The sequence below is a fragment of the Mizuhopecten yessoensis genome, unplaced genomic scaffold (assembly GCF_002113885.1).
Source record: "Mizuhopecten yessoensis strain PY_sf001 unplaced genomic scaffold, ASM211388v2 scaffold10201, whole genome shotgun sequence".
In the NCBI taxonomy this organism is placed as follows: Eukaryota; Metazoa; Mollusca; class Bivalvia; order Pectinida; family Pectinidae; genus Mizuhopecten; species Mizuhopecten yessoensis.
Genome location: NW_018408429.1, coordinates 178,964 through 199,349, shown reverse-complemented (window position 1 = coordinate 199,349; position 20,386 = coordinate 178,964). Strand labels below are relative to the sequence as shown.

The following is a 20,386-nucleotide window of genomic DNA, read 5'->3' as shown; positions in this document are numbered from 1 at the left end:
ACACATTATTTGATGACGTAGAAAGCACGCGACGTCAGCATGAGCTCCATACGTCGTATAATGAAGGGATGTAAATGCTGAGTTAAGATACCATATTTTAACGAATATATCACACAACAGACTAATTAAAAAGTTATTAACAATGGAGCTGACTGAAGTTGTTTCCCCGCATGTGGCAGTGCCCGTGTTTGGTGTTCTGCTATGTGCATTTCTTGTTTTTGCCTTTGGTTTCAAATCACCTGCTCAGCCACCGAGTTTCAATTTTGATGAGGAAAGCAAGAAAAAGAAGCCAAAGAAAACCAAGGTATTGGACTGATTTAATGCCATCTGATATTCAAATAGAACGTAACGAAACAATAGTTTTGTCATTTCTTCCATATACTCGTCTATGTCGATGTGGTATAGAAATGCGACAGTTGAGACGTCCGGACAATGTATAGTATCGACGGTATACGTATTATACTAGTAACTTTACAGTAGTGCGCGCATTCGAAAAATACCAATTAATAAAAATGTTTTATATAATATAATTTGCAAGCCTTAGGCTTTCCATTGATGTCCTACCTATGAGTAGATGAATCATGCATGCCTACTGGAGCACCGACCAATCTGGCTATGCAACTTGCAAGCAGATTTGGCAGTACAGACCTGGTGCAAATGATCCACCATCCATTAATAATTACTGTTCACTAAAACAACATTTTCTTAAGAATTGTGATATTAGGCTTGAAGCTTCTAACAAAAGATGATAATGTCACAGGGGTCAAACTTCAAACAACTGCTTCTAAAGAATCCAAACTCAAAAGGCATAGAATCATAATCACAACGAATAAATGAATGGATAGTTTATAATATGCTGCAATTGAGATTTTTTTTCAATTCAGTGATGTGGAAAATTTTCATTTTCTTGATTTTTTTTTCTTCTAAAATATGAATTATTCCTAATAAATACATACCAGCTAAAATAGGATTTCCAATATTTTGTCTTGTTTTTAAAAAATAAAAACTGAAAGTGTTGTAATATTGTTTGAATAAATATGAAGTGATGATATTTGGTTGGTATTTTATAAAACTGTCGCAGGTAATTCATGTCTTGCAATTTTTCTAATAGCTCCAGGAAGCATAAAATAAAGTCAATTACCTGTTTAATAAACTTCATTATTTGATTCAATATGAAACAATTTTAATAGTTAAAAAACACACAAAAGTTCAGTAAAATCCATGTAATATATTGGTTGTTTTGTTGTTTTAGCAGATAATATTTTGTATCATATTTTCTCTTTGTTGTCTTTGTCTCATCTCTCTTTCTCTCTATGCAACTGATTTTCAAAATAATGATGACTTCCCGATTTGACCTAACCATTAATATCGCTGGTGACTTAACTGAGTTTGAATTGTTGATTCTGGCTTAAAACACATTCATTGCTCTATCCTGTTGGATACAGACAGTTTTATTATAAAGAGGATAACTCCAAGAAAAATATGTTTGAAGGGCTATGCATGCATCATACATCAATGCTGAAAATAGTATTGCTCTTATATGGACCGATAAAATGGTGGAAATCTCTTGCAGACTCTGATTGTAAAAGTAAAATCAGGAGGTAGCTGAAACGTTTTTTTAGTTTTCTTAATATTGATGAAGTCTGAGAAGTTTTTAAATTGATAAAGAAACATTGTGAAGGCAGTGATGACCCGACAGGTTGTAAAGAAACATTGTGACGGCAGTGATGACCCGACAGGTTGTTTTGAAGGCTTCTACAGGGTATTTTTCATACAGGGTCTCAATAATATCCTCCTGTCGATTTTTTCCCACACTTGCTCTACAATTTTGGGACTGATAAAAGAACCAACATGGCTATGATATTGGACTAGTAGCCTGGAGGGATGAAGGGCTACGTATACCTTAAGTTTGTTAAAATGAACTACCTCACTCATTCTTTCAAGGTCACAAGGATGTGTGTGTGAATCTGTTCAAAATTTGTTTCTAAGTTATACATAATGCAAAAGTGGTGATAATGAAACAATTAAACTTCTTTTAAAAAAAAACACCAGCCCAATGTGATGATATTTGGCCACAGCCTGCTTGGATGAAGGGCTACCGAGTTTATTCAAATAAATGACCTTGACCCACTGCACTTTCAAAAGTCAGTTGGGTCAAATATGTTAAAATATTCAAACAACCTCTTCTGAAAAACAAAAAGGCCAAGGGTGATGGTATCTGGCTAGTAGCATAATGGGATGAAGGACTACCAAGTTTGTATGAACAAATGACCTTGACCTACTGTCAAGGCCACTAGGATAAAAATTGTCTAAATTTTTTAAATAACTTCTTCTGAATAACCAAGGTGTAGCCTGGAGGAACTAAGCACTGCTAAGTAAGCTCTTGTTTGTAAAATTTTAATCCTGTGATCATTAAGCTTATGATGTCTACTAATTCAATACAGTGTATCCTTTTTTTATTAATGTTTTGCAGCAACAGAAGAGTCAGACAAATGGCCATGTCACTACTGTGCCTACAGAATCCAATGTGCCAACCAAATCCCAGTCCTCGCCTACACATGCTGACAAACTAGCTAAGTCCTTGTCCCCTGGCAACAAAACTGGCAGAAAGGCAGAAGTTCAAACTAAAAAGGTAGCGGTTATTTATAAACAGGCGTATAAGTTAACTCTTAGTTGTACAGAGCATTTTGATCAAGTCAGTTTTACACCAGTTCTGTGGGATGAGTGAGCAATTTGGCACAGGTCAATATACTTGTACTGTAAACTGTTATGTTTTTAGGTTTTGCTGTGGCACAGCATTTGTCGCCTTTCAACTCTTTCCTTTAAAAGGCTTTTAGTCCTAAATGGCTGAGTGGATTTTGACCAAATTTGGTCTGTATAAAATGAGGGTATGGACCCTCTGGGGGCAAATGTATTGGGCCAAATAGGGTAAATTAAGAAAAACCTCCTTCAATACCAAAGATTAGGGATTTGAACCAAATTTGTTCTGGAGCTTTCTTGCCAAAGGGTTCTCAATTTTGTATTAGAGGAGTGTTCTCAATTTCTCAAAACTACACTGATGTTGCACACGGTTCCTTAATACATGTACTCTGAAGTTATTTGTATATCACCAATTTTGCATACATGTGCAAAGGGGTTTGGTATGCATGATTCATGCAGGATTCTGTGTGATGGGGGAACATTGAATTGTACACCCAGTGACCCACGCAAGTCATCAAGATAAAAGGCAAAATATAGATTTTTGTAACCATACTAGTGGAATCTCATTAGCTCTGGACAATATTCCAAGAGAGATGGCTTAATATAAGATTTAAAATCTTGTCGCAAGATCCTATTTCTATTTGTGTGTACTATATAGAATATATATAGTGTGTAAAATAAAACAAAGTTTAAACCAATAGCAATACCTCTTCTCTGAATTTGATTTAAGAGGAACAGCTATTATCACTTTTTATGATGGAAAAACTCAACTGCCTTAATACTCACAAGTTAATTTCTGCTGCCATTCAGTAAATAAATAAAAATATAAATTGAGTTATTTTACCATTATTATGGAACTTTTTCCAGCTAATTAGCTCACTATGCCATACTGTGGCGTCCGTCGTCCGTCCGTCGTCTGTGCGTCAACAATGATTCAAAATTGTGCAAATAGTGGGGCTGACCCTCCAGGGGGCTGAGGGGTGGGGCAAAAAGGGGGCAATTTGGCTTTATTGCTTTAAGCGACTTCTTCTCTGGAACTAAGAGATGGATATCAACCATATATGACTGGAAGCATCCCTAGGTAGTGGAGATTCAAAATTGTACTAATGGTGGGGCTGTCCCCCCAAGTCACAGCTTGGAAACAGTTGAGATCCCCACCCTATAACCATACATAACATTTGTGAGTATATAGAGATGAATGCACATAGGCTTCCAGGATGGCCCCAGGGTCTGCCCCACCCTTGCAGACTAAACCCCTGGGTCCTAACTTTGAAACGGTGATATCCCCATGTGCACCCCAAAACTATATATGCAAATGCTGGGCATAAAGAGGCGAATGCAGTCATGATATTTTAATTGATCCGGGGTCTGGCCACAACCCTAGGGACTTAGTTTCTGAATCACAGATTGGAATCAGTTGAGATCCCCACCCCATAACCATACATAAAATTGATGGGCATGAAAAATCTAATACAGATATATGCTACAAGGACAGGCCTTGGGGTCTGCCCCATTCCCTTGAATCTCATTTGGAGAATATTTTGCCATGATTCCTTAGATATCCAGATGAGCCCTCTGGGCCTGTTGTATTAATCACTGTTGTTGGCTTGGAAGGAAGCATGCATATGGTCTTAATATGGGATGATATTGGAATACTCTGAGAAAACCCACATGATCAAGCAGGTACTGGTGCCCCGATACCTTTTCATGTCTGATTTAGAACCCCAGCTGTCCTGGTGCGCTATCCACTGCGCCACTGGCCTAATATAACCACACTGCTATTCTGTAGCCTTCTTGAGTCTTTATTTTGTTTATTCCTCCAAATTACTGATATGGAAAGTTTTCCAAAATAAAATAGTTTCACTTTATTAAATAACGAACATGAAGATGTTATATTATCTATTATGATATGTGCATTTTTGTATGTAGTCAAAGAAGATGGCTACAGTCCCAGCTACTGCCAAGGTGAAGAAAGAAGAAGATGGTAAGTTGTCTTCCTTTTCCATTTTGGCTATTTAAATGTTCAGCATTCTCATTTTGGGGGATTTACATAGCAAGAACTACTGTAATAATAAAGGACAGAAAAAAGAAAACATAATACCAACACATGTATATAACACCCTACAACAACCTTGATAAACCAATATACAGCCTCCCCATCTATTCACATACGTATATATCTGAGCCCAATAAGTGCAGTTTATCACAATTTGGACAAAAAATGTTGATTTTTGTGTTACAAAATGTTTGGTCATTGTGTACATTGATTATAATGTGAATCTTAGAATTTAGAATATTACATGAGAGAGTTTGTTTTGTCAGGATGGACCACACAGGTGTCCCGCAAGGATAGGAAGATGAAAAACAAGAAGGAGGATAAGACTGACTCTGGGTCAGGAGAGGAGTCAGAGGTTAAAATGATACAGGTTGAGGAGGCTCCTCAAGAACAGAGGGCAAAGGGCAAAACCAAGAAAAAATCTCATAAGGTATTATAATTTGAAATGTAAAAGAAAAAGGAAAATCACTACAAAATAACGTAAGACATCAGATGCAGCTGTAGACACAATCGCTGATCTGCTCTTTATAACTGTACATCAGGATCACTTCAGCATAAGGAATCAATTGAATATATCTTCACAGGAAGCAGTTGAGCCAAAGGAGGAAGTGAAAGCTATCAGCAAATCATCAGAACCTGTCACCAAGGCTCCAGACGTAGTCAGCAAGGTCCCGGAGCCTGTAACCAAGGCTCCAGATGTAGTCAGCAAGGCCCCAGAACCTGTCACCAAGTCTCCAGACGTAGTAAGCAAGGCCCCGAAACCTGTCACTAAGGCTCCAGATGTAGTCAGCAAGGCCCCAGAGCCTGTCACCAAGGCTCCAGATGTAGTCCACAAGGCCCCAGAGCCTGTCACCAAGGCCCCAGAGCCTGTCACCAAGACCCTAGAGCCTACAGCTAGTACAGGAGAGGTAAGTCACTCAGTATTTGTAGGATTTATTTTGCAATATGTTATTATCAAAAAACAAAGCTTCTGGGAAACCGTACATTGTTTTTGAATTCATTCCACACTGATGAAATATGAAACACTTCACACATAGCCCCAATTTGATTAATAGTTTTTAGGTCACCTGAGCTTTGCTCAAGTGACCTATTCCAATCGCTTTTCGTCCGTCGTCGTCCGTCGTCCGTCGTGCGTCGTGCGTAAACTTTTACATTTTCAACTTCTTCTCAAGAACCAGTGGATGGATTTTTTTCAAACTTGGTCAGAATCATCCTTGGTAGATGAGGCTTCAAAATTGTAAAATTGGGATTCCTACCCCCACCCCTGGGGCCAGGGCGGGGCCCCAAAGGGAAAATTATCCAATATTTCAAAAATCTTCTTCTCCAGACTCACAGGTACTACAGTGATTTTCTCTACGTGGAAAGAAAGATCATCAGGGGCTTTACTTAAATTGTAAATTTCAGGACCCCCGAGCTATCCGTTCTCCCTTGGGGAGGGGGTAAAGTTTACTATAGTTTATATAGGGAAATAACACTTTTGGGTATATTTTGACAACTTTCTGTAGGAAATTATTTTTACTTGGTGAGAATTATCCTTGGAGGTAGATGGTTTCAAATTGTAAAATTGAGATTCCTACCCCGACCCCTGGGGCCAGGGCGGGGCCCCAAAGGGAAAATTAATCAATATTTCAAAAATCTTCTTCTCCAGACTCAGAGGTACTACAGTGATTTTCTCTACGTGGAAAGAAAGATCATCAGGGGCTTTACTTAAATTGTAAATTTCAGGACCCCCGAGCTATCCGTTCTCCCTTGGGGAGGGGGTAAAGTTTACTATAGTTTATATAGGGAAATAACACTTTTGGGTATATTTTGACAACTTTCTGTAGGAAATTATTTTTACTTGGTGAGAATTATCCTTGGAGGTAGATGGTTTCAAATTGTAAAATTGAGATTCCTACCCCGACCCCTGGGGCCAGGGCGGGGCCCCAAAGGGAAAATTAATCAATATTTCAAAAATCTTCTTCTCCAGACTCAGAGGTACTACAGTGATTTTCTCTACGTGGAAAGAAAGATCATCAGGGGCTTTACTTAAATTGTAAATTTCAGGACCCCCGAGCTATCCGTTCTCCCTTGGGGAGGGGGTAAAGTTTACTATAGTTTATATAGGGAAATAACACTTTTGGGTATATTTTGACAACTTTCTGTAGGAAATTATTTTTACTTGGTGAGAATTATCCTTGGAGGTAGATGGTTTCAAATTGTAAAATTGAGATTCCTACCCCGACCCCTGGGGCCAGGGCGGGGCCCCAAAGGGAAAATTAATCAATATTTCAAAAATCTTCTTCTCCAGACTCAGAGGTACTACAGTGATTTTCTCTACGTGGAAAGAAAGATCATCAGGGGCTTTACTTAAATTGTAAATTTCAGGACCCCCGAGCTATCCGTTCTCCCTTGGGGAGGGGGTAAAGTTTACTATAGTTTATATAGGGAAATAACACTTTTGGGTATATTTTGACAACTTTCTGTAGGAAATTATTTTTACTTGGTGAGAATTATCCTTGGAGGTAGATGGTTTCAAATTGTAAAATTGAGATTCCTACCCCGACCCCTGGGGCCAGGGCGGGGCCCCAAAGGGAAAATTAATCAATATTTCAAAAATCTTCTTCTCCAGACTCAGAGGTACTACAGTGATTTTCTCTACGTGGAAAGAAAGATCATCAGGGGCTTTACTTAAATTGTAAATTTCAGGACCCCCGAGCTATCCGTTCTCCCTTGGGGAGGGGGTAAAGTTTACTATAGTTTATATAGGGAAATAACACTTTTGGGTATATTTTGACAACTTTCTGTAGGAAATTATTTTTACTTGGTGAGAATTATCCTTGGAGGTAGATGGTTTCAAATTGTAAAATTGAGATTCCTACCCCGACCCCTGGGGCCAGGGCGGGGCCCCAAAGGGAAAATTAATCAATATTTCAAAAATCTTCTTCTCCAGACTCAGAGGTACTACAGTGATTTTCTCTACGTGGAAAGAAAGATCATCAGGGGCTTTATTTAAATTGAAAATATCAGGACCCCGAGCTATCCGTTCTCCCTTGGGGAGGGGTTAACGTTTAATATAGTTTATATAGGGAAATAACACTTTTCGGTATATATTTTATATATTTTCAGCAGAAAATTGCTCAAACTTAGTCAGAATCATCTTGGGTAAATGAGAGTTTTACTTTGTAAAATTAGGATTCCTGCCCCATCCCCAGGGGCTAGAGCGGGGCCCCAAAGGAAACATTTACCAATATTTTCAAATTCTTATCCATTGATGACATGACAAGTATTGTATTTCACTTAGTTTACATGCTGATTTTTACATCACATCTAAACAATAAAATAAAGCTACCAGTATCTATGATATAACTCAGGTGACCGCTAAGGCCCTTGGGCCTCTTGTTTGTGTTGCGGTGTGCAAATTGCAGATCCGTTTGAAGACAGATGAACATATAACTATATATTCTTAATGAATAATTAATAAAAGATGCCAAATATACATTTTGGCAGCATATTTATATCATCTTCACAAGATAAAATAGTTAACAGAAACACTGCAGTTTTAAATTTAGGGATTTCAGCATTTTCAGCACAAAAAGGTACACACACATTTTAACATTTTCATAGGTGTGCAAATTACAGGGGTTTTACAGCATGTACAGTATGTTTCTTAACACAAACAATTGGTAGATTTGTAACTTGTTCATTATTATACACAAATGAAAGGTTCTAATAGTTTTAAAGTACATATCTTGTAGAAACTTGTAGTAACCACTGGTAATTTAGACTGGTATTTGTACATGTATGTTGGGGGGAAAAAAAGAAAATATTTGTTATTCACATATCTGGGAACTTTTGTATACTGCAGAGTTTTTTTCAAATATTTGATCTTCACCAGTAATCTCCTTATCAGGTGAGCATTTATTTCATCTTTCACAGCTAGTGGAAGTTTTATGATGGTAAGCTTTGTTCTGTTTTTCACCTAATGGACAAAAGGACAAGAAGTCAACCTTTCTTTATGCATGTATAGGGTATACAGTATTTAGGTGTACACTTCTGAGATGTGTAGGAAATATAACAGATATATGCTGTGTGTGACAGAGTGCTGGAGCCCCATCTGGAAGTCCCAACAAGAAGAAAAAGGCCAGGAAAGCTGCTGCTGTAGAGGCTGTGAAGGACCAAATAGAATCTGCAGCAAAGCCAAGCACCCCTGTTCCAAAGAAAGCTAAATCTAAATCCCCATCTCCTGACAAACCTACAACTGATGATGGCAAAAATAAAGCCAATGAGGCTAGCAAATCAAAATCCCCATCTCCCGATGCAGAGAAGTCCAAAACCAAAGATGCCAAACCAGGAACAGAAGCTGCCAAACCCAAGTCAGCTGAAACAGGCAAAGACAGCACAGCTATAGAATCCTCCAGTGGAGACAGTAAACCTGTTAAAAGTCCCAAGAACAAGAAAAAGAATGAGGTAGGTTGTCTTGGCAGGTATTCAACTAATATACTGAGGATTTTTAATTTGCTTTAAAGCTCAAATTGAAAATTTACAGACCTGTACATGTTTACTGTCCCATTTTAGTTGAGCTAGCATTTCCACAGCACTTATGTTTCCCCACTTAAAAGTTTCAGGAATATCTTGTCCGGGCAGTAACTTTAAAACCGTTAAGGGGAGATATTCGTTTTTGAAAACAAATCTCTAGTTATATAATGAACCAGACTGCACCCTCAGTCATTTGCAAAAGTTAGCGATCCTATAACTAGAAGACTTACAGAAATCAGCCAGTTCTAACCATTACTATTACCTTTACCTTTAAGTTTAACAAGTGAAATGCCGCTTTCTCACAACTATCCTCTACATATTCCTCATCTATAGGTATAAAGGAACCTATATCATTCTCAACCAAATCAGGTGATTCCTTTGTTCTGGCATTAAGTAAAGATGTAATGTAAATGGTCAAATGGTGTTTCTGGTAAAACATAGCACTTAACGAGATACACATTTCTTTCAAAGTCGAAAAAGGGCTTTTGACATTTTCGTTCCAATTATGTCATCAGTATCTTAAACAACAACTAATTGAATGCAAAGACACAATTAAACCACCTGTATCACGTTTGATTAATAAGTACCTTTACAGTTTTTGATTCTATTTTAAATCTTCTACGTGCAAATTACACAATTCTAAAGAACCAAGTTTCTGGTGAAAGGTTTATGTTACTACTTTTGAATAATTTTTCATAAAATGAACTGTTCAGTTTATTCAAGCATTTTGTCACAGAGTTAGATCATGGTGCATATATTGTGTACTATTTCACCTGGTGTAACTAGATTAGCAAGCAAGTATAAAGATGATGGAGTGTCAAGTACAAAATGTAGGTTACTGTGACCTATGCTTTGACCTTATCCTTTGATAAAAATTGTCTTGGGCATTTCTTCTATACAATTTCACCTGGGGTAACCATATGGATTTGGTGTGCAAATACAGAGTGCAGAGCTCAAGAAACAGGTCACTGTTACCCATATGCTTTGACCTTTGAGGTCAACCTTTTGAAACAGTTTGTTTTGGGCATATCTTCCATACTATTTCACCTTGGTATACACTTTGGTAAATAAAGAAATCATTACTGATGGGCTGTTCCATCTTAGATGCAAATGATATGGAAAAGCTACAGATTACACTTGTTAGGACTGGTTCGTTTGTGTTACTACAATTTGTGTAAAAAGGCGGATTCATCTTTAATGAAATTTGTATAGCCTCGCCACACAAGCTGCACACCATGAGGCACGGTAGTCTAGTGGTAGAATGCCAGGCTCGTGACTGAAAGGTTGCAGGTTCGAGTCACGTCACGGCACTGTGTTGTATCTTTGAACAAGACACTTTACTCCTCTTGTTTCAGTCTACTCGGCTATAAATGAGTACATTTACTCAGCTGTAAATGAGTACTTGGTTGGGCAGTGCTAGAATTGTAGAATGCTAGCTGTGAGTGCCGAAACGGCAGCTCCGGCTATATGCTCCCCAGGGAGTTAAGAAAGATATTGGTTGGTTGCAAAGGCCCTATAACCACAGATAATTATTTGTGAACCGATTTGAGATGACCTATGAACTAGGTTGTGATAAAGCGGTATATATAAGAACCTCAAATTATTATTATTATTACAAACATTAGAATGAGTATAAATCAAATTGACTAACAATGTATGCACAGACGCTGATACAGATCCCCCTTTGATTGGTTACTCTGAGGTAATAATTTGGTCAACTATCAGAGGACAATGCGACTTGTGATAAAGCGGTATATATAAGAACCTCAAATTATTATTATTATTACAAACATTAGAATGAGTATAAATCAAATTGACTAACAATGTATGCACAGACGCTGATACAGATCCCCCTTTGATTGGTTACTCTGAGGTAATAATTTGGTCAACTATCAGAGGACAATGCGACTTGTGATAAAGCGGTATATATAAGAACCTCAAATTATTATTATTATTACAAACATTAGAATGAGTATAAATCAAATTGACTAACAATGTATGCACAGACGCTGATACAGATCCCCCTTTGATTGGTTACTCTGAGGTAATAATTTGGTCAACTATCAGAGGACAATGCGACTTGAGTTGGTGATTAAAATTGTAGAAATAGGTCTTTCAAAAACATTTTTAAAGATCAAGGCAAACTGTTGAAATGGTATCCTTCTATGGAACGTAAAGTGAAAAATAAATTACAATGATGTGAATAGTTCATATAATTGAATAACAGTAAGATGAAAAAGATAATATTATCCAACTTTACAAAGTAACCCACATTCTGTCACTCAGATGTGTCTAGACATTTGATTTCTAATAGATTTTCACACAAAATGTCAAGATGAATGTTTTCTTTGCAGAAGGCAACAGTCACAGAGACAATTGTCAAAGAGACATCCCAATCACCAACACAAATTTCCCAACCATCTGTCACAGGTAAGTCTCGTCACTGAGTAACTATAGTCTCCAACCATCTGTCACAGATTAGTCTCGTCACTGAGTAACTCGAGACTCCAACCATCTGTCACAGGTAAGTCTCGTCACTGAGTAACTCTAGTCTCCACCCATCTGTCACAGGTAAGTCTCGTCACTGAGTCACTCGAGTCTCCAACCATCTGTCACAGATAAGACTCGTCACTGAGTAACTCTAGTCTCCAACCAGCTGTCACAGGTAAGTCTCGTCACTGAGTAACTCGAGACTTCAACCATCTGCCACACATAAGTCTCGTCATTGAGTAACTCTAGTCTCCAACCATCTGTCACAGGGAAGTCTCGTTACTGAGTAACTCGAGACTCCAACCATCTGGCACAGGTAAGTCTCGTTACTGAGTAACTCGAGCCTCCAACCATCTGTCACAGGTAAGTCTCGTTACTGAGTAACTCGAGCCTCCAACCATCTGTCACAGATAAGTCTCGTCACTGGGTAACTCTAGTCTCCAACCATCTGTCACAGATAAGTCTTCTCACTGAGTAACTATAGTCTCCAACCATCTGTCACAGATTAGTCTCGTCACTGAGTAACTCAAGACTCCAACCATCTGTCACAGGTAAGTCTCGTTACTGAGTAACTAGAGACTCCAACCATCTGTCACAGATAAGTCTCGTCACTGAGTAACTCTAGTGTCCAACCATCTGTCACAGGTAAGTCTCGTCACTGAGTCACTCGAGTCTCCAACCATCTGTCACAGATATGTCTCGTCACTGAGTAACTCTAGTCTCCACCCATCTGTCACAGGTAAGTCTCGTCACTGAGTAACTCGAGACTCCAACCATCTGTCACAGATAAGACTCGTCACTGAGTAACTCTAGTCTCCAACTATCTGTCACAGGTAAGTCTCGTCTCTGAGTAACTCTAGTCTCCAACCATCTGTCACAGGTAAGTCTCGTTACTGAGTAACTCGAGACTCCAACCATCTGTCACAGATAAGTCTCGTCACTGAGTAACTCGAGTCTCCAACCATCTGTCACAGGTAAGTCTCGTCACTGAAAAAGTTTGTCCAAGGCATATCTTCTATACTATTTCACCTGGAGTAACCAGATTTGGTGTACAAGGACATCTTGGGATGGCGGAGTGCTGAGTGCAAGAATATTTTCACTGTGACCTATGACTTGACCTTTGAACTTTACTTCTGAAAACATTTGTCCGAGGCATTTTTAGCTCACCTGGTCCGAAGGACCATGGTGAGCTTATGCCATACCGCAGCGTCTGTCGTCCGTCCGTCGTCCGTCCGTCTGTCGTCTGTCCGTCAACATTTCCTTTAAAACGCTACTAGTCCTGAACGGCCAAGTAGATTTTGACTAAATCCTTCTTCTACCGTAGGGATTAAAGGATTTTATCCTAATTTAGTCTGGAGCATCCATGGGCCAAGGGGACTCAATTTTGTATAAATGGTGGGTGTGGCCCCCCTGGGGGCTGGGGGCGGGGCCCAATAGGGGAAATATAGCAAATTCTTTAAAATCCTTCTTCTTCTGTCGGAATGAAAGGATTTGTTCCATATTTGGTGTGGAGCATCCTTGGGTAAAGGGGAACCAATTTTGTATAAACGGTGGGTGTGGCCCCCCTGGGACCTGAGGGGCGGGGCCCAGTAGGGGAAATAGAATTAAAACCTTTATAATCCTTCTTCTACCATATGGATTGAGGGATTTTATCCTAATTTAGTCTGGAGCATCCTTGGACAAAAGGGACTCAATTTCGTATAAACAGCGAGTGTGGCCTACCTGGGGACAGAAGGGAGGGGCCCAATAGGGGAAACATAGCAAATTCTTCAAATACTTTTTTTTTCTGTACGAATGACAGGATTTTGTACAAATTTGGTATGAAGCATCATTGGGTGAAGGGGAACCAATTTTGTATAAACAGTGTGTCTAACCCCCCTGGAGGCAGAGAGGCGGGGCCCAATAGGGGGAATAGAGGTAAAACCTTTAAAATCCTTCTTTTACCATAGGGATTTAGGGATTTTATCCTAATTTAGTCTGGAGCATCCTTGGGCCAAGGGGACTCAATTTTGTAAATGCAGTGGGTGTGGTCTCCCAGGGGGCAGAAGGGCGGGGGCCAATAGGAGAAATAGAGGTAAAACCTTTTAAATCCTTCTTCGACCATCAAGATTAAGGGATTTTTTCCATATTTAGTCTGGAGCATCCTTGGACCAAGGGGTCTCAATTTTGTATAATTGGTGGGTATGACCCCCCTAGGGGCATGGGGTGGGGCTCTGTTTGAAGTTTGTCCAGCTATATCTCGAGTACTGGATGGATCTTTCTGAAATTTCCTATGTACTTACAGCACCTACCATGGAGTGCTATATCTTTACTTCATACCAATTATTTAAAACATATTCAGGTGAGCGATACAGGCCCTCTGCGCCTCTTCTTTCTATACTAAGGACTTCTTAGGATGGCGAGTGCAAGAAGTAGGTCACTATGACCTCACTGAACTATGCTTTGAACGGTAGTTACATCCTGACATAAATGTACTGTTTGTTAAATGTAGAAATCATTACCAGTAGGGGACTGTGGATTGTCTTGCACTACTTTGCCTTGTTATTATCATAAATCTGTGTTTCAGGGACGCTTAAATCTCTACCTACCTGCTAGTCAGGCAAATGCTGAATTGATCACGACAATGGACTGTACTACTTGATAAATAATACTGCTTTTGTAGTAACCTCAGCAAACAGTCTCTTGTCATGATGATAACAGCAAAGCAGAGATGGGAAGGATAATCAAAATTTCAATCAGTATGATTGAACATTCTTTGATATCTTTAATAATGATATGAAATATTGTATTGATTCAAAATAATTTGTGATGAACATTACTTGATATTTTTCACTCTACCATTTAGGTAAGTGATCGAGAAAGTAAGGTTGCCTAACATGGAGTGTTAGCTGCCCCGGGCAGTAGGGCAATGCTTAAGGTCTAGCCCTGCAGCTTTGACTTTGCCATTATAAAGCTATTGATTTTTTTTTCATTACAGAAACACCTGTGACTAGCATTGGTTCACCTGTAGAAGGGGCCAAGGCCTCATCTGAAGTGCCACAAGTGGTGGCTTTTGATGAAATGGGACTAACTACAGGTACAGGACATATACGACTGTAGCCTCATTGTAATGCGATTCATGTTCCTGTCACAGTTCAATGGATCTTATTTATCTCCTCTGTTACAATTCAAATTTTATACAAAGGGAAGGAATGTTTCAGACAGATGCAAAAGGCAAGGTCAAGAATGTTTCTGGGAAATATTTTGATTGTAATACACTGATATGTATTTATACCAAACTTGTATGAATTTTCATGTAAGATTTGTTTTTGAATCTTTTTTTCTTCATTTCAGATTCTTGGACTGAAGCAAAAACTAAAAGTAAAAAGAAGAAGCCAAGACGTGAAAACTGAAATCTAGTCCGTCGAGCAAACCTTTCAACAATGTAAGGTTTACAGAGATAGCTGAGATACATAGGGACAATTGTCAGTTCTGATACACAGCATGACAGCTTGGTACAGACATGTCCAAACACTAGGGTCATTGTCTGCTGATTACTTGGTGCTTAGGACTTTACTTGTATGTAGACTTGCATACTTTTTCATTTGATATATTTTTCTTCAAACATAGAATCATGTTTTAGACATTGATAGTATTGTTTATAAAGACTAAGTATGGCTCTATACAATGGAGTATGAATTCATCAATTTTTTCAGCACATTGGGACATTGAGGCAGATGGAACTGAAAACTGGTTATTCAACATGATAAGTACCCCAATAATCACTTAAGAACAAAACTGAATGCCTTCTTTGAAGTGGAAAAGATGATAAGGAACAGATGGAATTCTGTTTTTGTTTTAAAGTTGACAGTCCTTCAGTAGTAGTATTTCTATATAATGACTGGCATCACTTGTGTTTTGTTAAAGTCTAGTCAGTGGAATAACATCTTGAGAATGAAGATGCCTTTTCAAAACTGTTTTAATTAATATAAAATTATATTAATCTGTACATACATGTAGGTAGTTGCAATTTCACAGTTTTACCAGTTGGCTGACTGTAGTCTTCTTATTTTAGTCTCAGTTTCTGAAAAATCACGTATGATGTGGAACACTCCAAATGTTAGATGAAAAATCTGAGGATTAAAGCAATTTTGTATTAACCTGAAAGAAGATATCTCACTTTCAATACAGCTTAATACAGTGTAGTATTATATACTTAATACTGTACTGCAAATAAGTATGTGCTGCTCAGATCATTCACTTCACATTTTGTAAACTGGTTTTAGGATACATTGGTCTTTTATATTTTTTGTGTTTAGAAATTATGACGTTTATCTGTCTCCTTATCAAGGTATCTACCAACAATATTTAAGCCATTTAACATTGCCCTTCCTTCCGTTACCATAGGTGTTGGTGTATTTGATTTTCGGTGATCTGATTGAGTTGTTTTTTGGTGAGGGTCAGCATTATAGCTACATATTGCTTACAGCATGTTTTATAATTAAACAGGGTTTGAAAAAATGCTATGAAAAAGCATATCACTTGAGTACTGCCTCATTCCTGTCTGCCTACTGTAGACTACTTGCATTTTAGGTGATATGTGTGAAATTCACATATCCATTCAAAAGAACTGTTTAAATTCATGTCAATTATCCGAGATAGAAGTTACCTTCCTCGCAGTCTACACGATCTCGGAAGTGCAATTGCTCAAAAACCTACAAATGTAATAAGTCTATTTTTGTACATAGTCCCAAAAAATTGACCAGTAAAACAAGAAATTGCAGCTTTTTTTGAGAAATTTGCAAAAAGTAGCCTTCTTAATAATACCCCATTTACGATATTAAACTCTTAATTGATAATTTACATCCTTTTTCTTTTCCTTTTTATTTGTTTGAATAAAAAACACAGTTTATATAAAGAAGCATTTCCATACAATCAATGATTTTACAGAATCTTTCAGTGGCTAGCTTGTTCTTGAACATCAATAGGGGTATTATCACTGGTATTGAATACATAGAGGGACATAACCGTCTCTCCTACTGTATAACAATAGGGGTAATATCACTGGTATTGAATACATATAGGGACATAACCGTCTCTCCTCCTGTATAACAATAGGGGTATTAACACTGGTATTGAATACATAGAGGGACATGACCGTCTCTCCTACTGTATAACAATATGGGTATTATCACTGGTATTGAACACATAGAGGGACATAACCGTCTCTCCTACTGTATAACAATAGGGGTATTAACACTGGTATTGAATACATAGAGGGACATGACCGTCTCTCCTACTGTATAACATGAAATGTTCAGGTGTGCTTTCTTTCGTGGTTTAGAGCTCTCAGATCATTTCGTGGGTACAAACTTTCTTTGTTAGCCCGTACAGTATTAATTTTCGCTGTTAGCCAGGTCCACTATTCCGAGAATCATTTGTCCAATACCGGAACACATTTGCGGTATGTTTTAAAATGACAAAGAGTCACTAATCATAATTATCTGTACAAGTCAAACAATGAAAATAATCATCACACAGGTAAAGTAAATATAACTGTGGTTGAGAGTGTTGTCATCATGCTAAGAAAACACTTTGTTGCTAACCTGTTCTCGCAACGCCCCGTATGCCTACTATTTCACTTGATTGGTTATATTCTTAATTAATCATTACTTACTGATATTTAAAACCGATTGATAACACATGTCCATTTCAGGAAAAAAACATACCTTTAGTTTAAATGAATTGTTCAATTAGGTTCTGTCTAAAATATTTGTTTGTGAATCTCTGTGTCAATATCACACGGAATGTGAAATCTATATATAGACTAGAATAGGAATAGGGTCTGATGGAATCCTGAATTGTAAATTTGCCACGAAAATGCATACATTTTTTATACGCATAAAATATATACATGTACTACCTTTGTGTGCACATTTTTGAATGAAATGATTTTCACATTTTCCTTGTGTATATTCTTTCGAGTTGTAGAAATATTCGTTGTATTTATATTCATGGTTCCATAGCAACCACGAAAACAACAGAAGTGTATACACAATGAACATTTCATGTTATACAGTATATGGTGTATGAGTCAGCATTTCTTCATCAGTTGGTAAAACACATTTAAAATATCTCAAAAAGCTAAAAAAAAACCATGAAAATACTACAAAAATCCTTAAGTGTAATGTTTTGTAGATAGTGAATTGGTCGGACAATGCTGGACATGGGAGAGACCAGAGAGGTATTTCATCATGATTGGAGCTAATCAAATCATTGTATCTATATAATATACCTAGATTTAACACAATTGTAGGAAATAGTTCTCAATATTGTTCGATAAAATATTTGATTGATGGATCATTTTGGAATTATGAGATAGTTAAAAATAAAATCAGCATTGCCATGGTTTTCTGAAATGATTTAACGTTAATTTTGTATTAGATATGATTTTAACATAAGTCTGCATGTCATCACTTTTGTTTTTCTCAAGTATGAATGGCAAAGTACAAAAACACTTCAAACATTTGTATTTTAAAGCGGTCTTCCTGGAAGGAAAAACAAAACTCCAAAATGGTCCAACAAAATATATTCAAATATGAGTGTCGCCAATGTATTTTTATTATTTAATCAATTTCTCTCTATCTTGGGGTGCAATATCTGGTAGTTCTCACCACTCATTGTTTATATATACATGACATGCAGGGCTATGTACATGACACATTAGTAACCTGTTGTGGCTGTAACAGCCACACAGCAGAGAGAGAGAGTATAAAACTCTGTCCTATTTTTGTCCAGTTTCAGTACAGTAAAACCTCGTTATACTGCCACCATTTATCCAGAGATTTATGGCGTTATAAAGGGGTTTGGCAATTAATTGAGGGAATTGTATACAGGAATTCTTAGTTGAACGAGAAAAAGGGACATCATAATATGTTGGGGGTATGTGATGTGGCATATGAAATGAGGGGCATTATATGGAGGTTTTACTGTACATGTACAATAAATGTACAAAAAAGTGATTGATACTGATTTGTCTAGTTGTGTGAACTACATGTTGATTATCATATGAATGAACTGTATTTTTGTCTCTGCATCCACAATAGGACCAAATACTATTTTTGTAAATATTTTTCAGGAACTATATTATATAAGGTTGTATAAATGCCTTTATGGAAGCACAATGGCTGTTGTGTGGATGGTGTATAGTAGTACATGTATATACCAGTTAATATATATAAATCTACCATGTGATGGCCTGTTTAACATTCATAAAGCTGTGTGCTATATACTGGGTCAATCTTCTCTAGTTATTGGAGTAGGATTTCATTGGGTATAAAATATAAAATTATCACTGTTCACCGTCATGATGCCAATTTTTGTTTAAGTATATAGTGTGAAAGTGGTGTCAAAATTACTATTACCTTACATGTCCTAAAACCTTTATAATGACCTACTGACCTACTTTTTACCATTGCATACTACGTATAGTGTTGTGTGATTTACTTGTTGTGATATCAGTTTAACACCTTGTTAAGTGGCATGTGTTAATATGGATGTAACGAATGTTACTTCAACCTAACATATCTTAAACCACATAATTGTATAAGTTTTTGGGTCTCAGGAGGTCAAGTGCTGTAAATTTACATTACCACATATTGTGATCAGTCTTTGTCCGTTGTGCGTTAAAATTTTACATTTTTAATTTAAAAAGAAATACTGTTGAAAGGATTTCATTGATACTTAATGCGAATGTTACGGAAATCGCCCTAAATGACAAAATGTTGTTCTTTATCTGTCATTCAGAAATTCAATATGGCCACCACAGCTGCCATTTTGAAAATCCATTTCAAGCTTTTGGTGGTCCTGATGAAGTGTTCATATTTTTGGCTCGATCAGAATTCTAATATGGCCACCACAGGCTCCAAGACATTTTCAACTTTCCTTAAGAACTTCTGCAGCTGTTGACTCAAAAATTGCTACAAATGTTCCTTATGATGTCCAAACAAAGTGTTCATATTTTTCATCCCTAGTCCAGAATTTAAAATGGCAGCCATAAGCTCTGATTAGCCCAGACATTTTTTACATTTTGTCAGGAACTGCAGCAGCCATTGACTCCAACTATCGTACAAATGTTCTTTATGAGATTCCAACAAAGTGTTTATATTTTGGGCCAATCCTAAATAAAAAATGGCTGCCTCGAGCTCTGATTGGCTGAGAAATTTTCAATTTCTTCTCAATAACTGCTGCGGCTATTATTCTAAACAAATGTTCTTTACAAGTTTTCTTAACTAAATTTCTTAATGACCACCCTGGGCTCTGATTGACCGAAAGATTTCAATTTCTTGTCAGGAACTGCTCTAGTTATTGAATACAAGTTTTCTACATTTGTTCTTTATGAGGAAAGTGTTCTTACTGTTTAGGCCAATTCATGATCAAAACCAGAATGGCCGTCTGGCTAACGATTTGTGGAGAAATGTTCACCTCCACATCAAGGATAATTGCTACTGTCATTCTCCACTCCTTTTTAGGAACTAATGCAGCTCCAATCTTCCTACAGAAGTTCTTTATCATGTTTTGGCTAAGGATTCTTAACTTTTTTGCATATCTGCAGTCCGTAATGTCAACCTGAAAAACCAAACT

General features: G+C 37.5%; 1 protein-coding gene across 1 annotated transcript; it reads left to right on the top strand.

Annotated features, from left to right (window-relative positions):
• Window positions 1-11: 11 nt before the first annotated feature.
• On the top strand, window positions 12-18,981 carry LOC110459727 (muscle M-line assembly protein unc-89-like). The gene is made up of 9 exons (XM_021512122.1): window positions 12-304; window positions 2,474-2,632; window positions 4,630-4,684; window positions 5,023-5,186; window positions 5,341-5,664; window positions 8,837-9,205; window positions 11,629-11,704; window positions 14,742-14,840; window positions 15,098-18,981. The coding sequence occupies exons 1-9, from the start codon at window positions 143-145 to the stop codon at window positions 15,154-15,156; spliced, it is 1,467 nt and encodes a 488-aa protein (XP_021367797.1). The 5' UTR covers window positions 12-142; the 3' UTR covers window positions 15,157-18,981.
• Window positions 18,982-20,386: the final 1,405 nt, after the last annotated feature.

Coding starts and splice junctions, on each gene's coding strand:
- LOC110459727 (XM_021512122.1), top strand. CDS start 143: ATGGAGCTGACTGAAGTTGTTTCCCCGCATGTGGCAGTGCCCGTGTTT. Junction 11,705..14,741: donor TTCCCAACCATCTGTCACAG/GTAAGTCTCGTC, acceptor TTTTCATTACAG/AAACACCTGTGACTAGCATT. Junction 14,841..15,097: donor TGAAATGGGACTAACTACAG/GTACAGGACATA, acceptor TCTTCATTTCAG/ATTCTTGGACTGAAGCAAAA.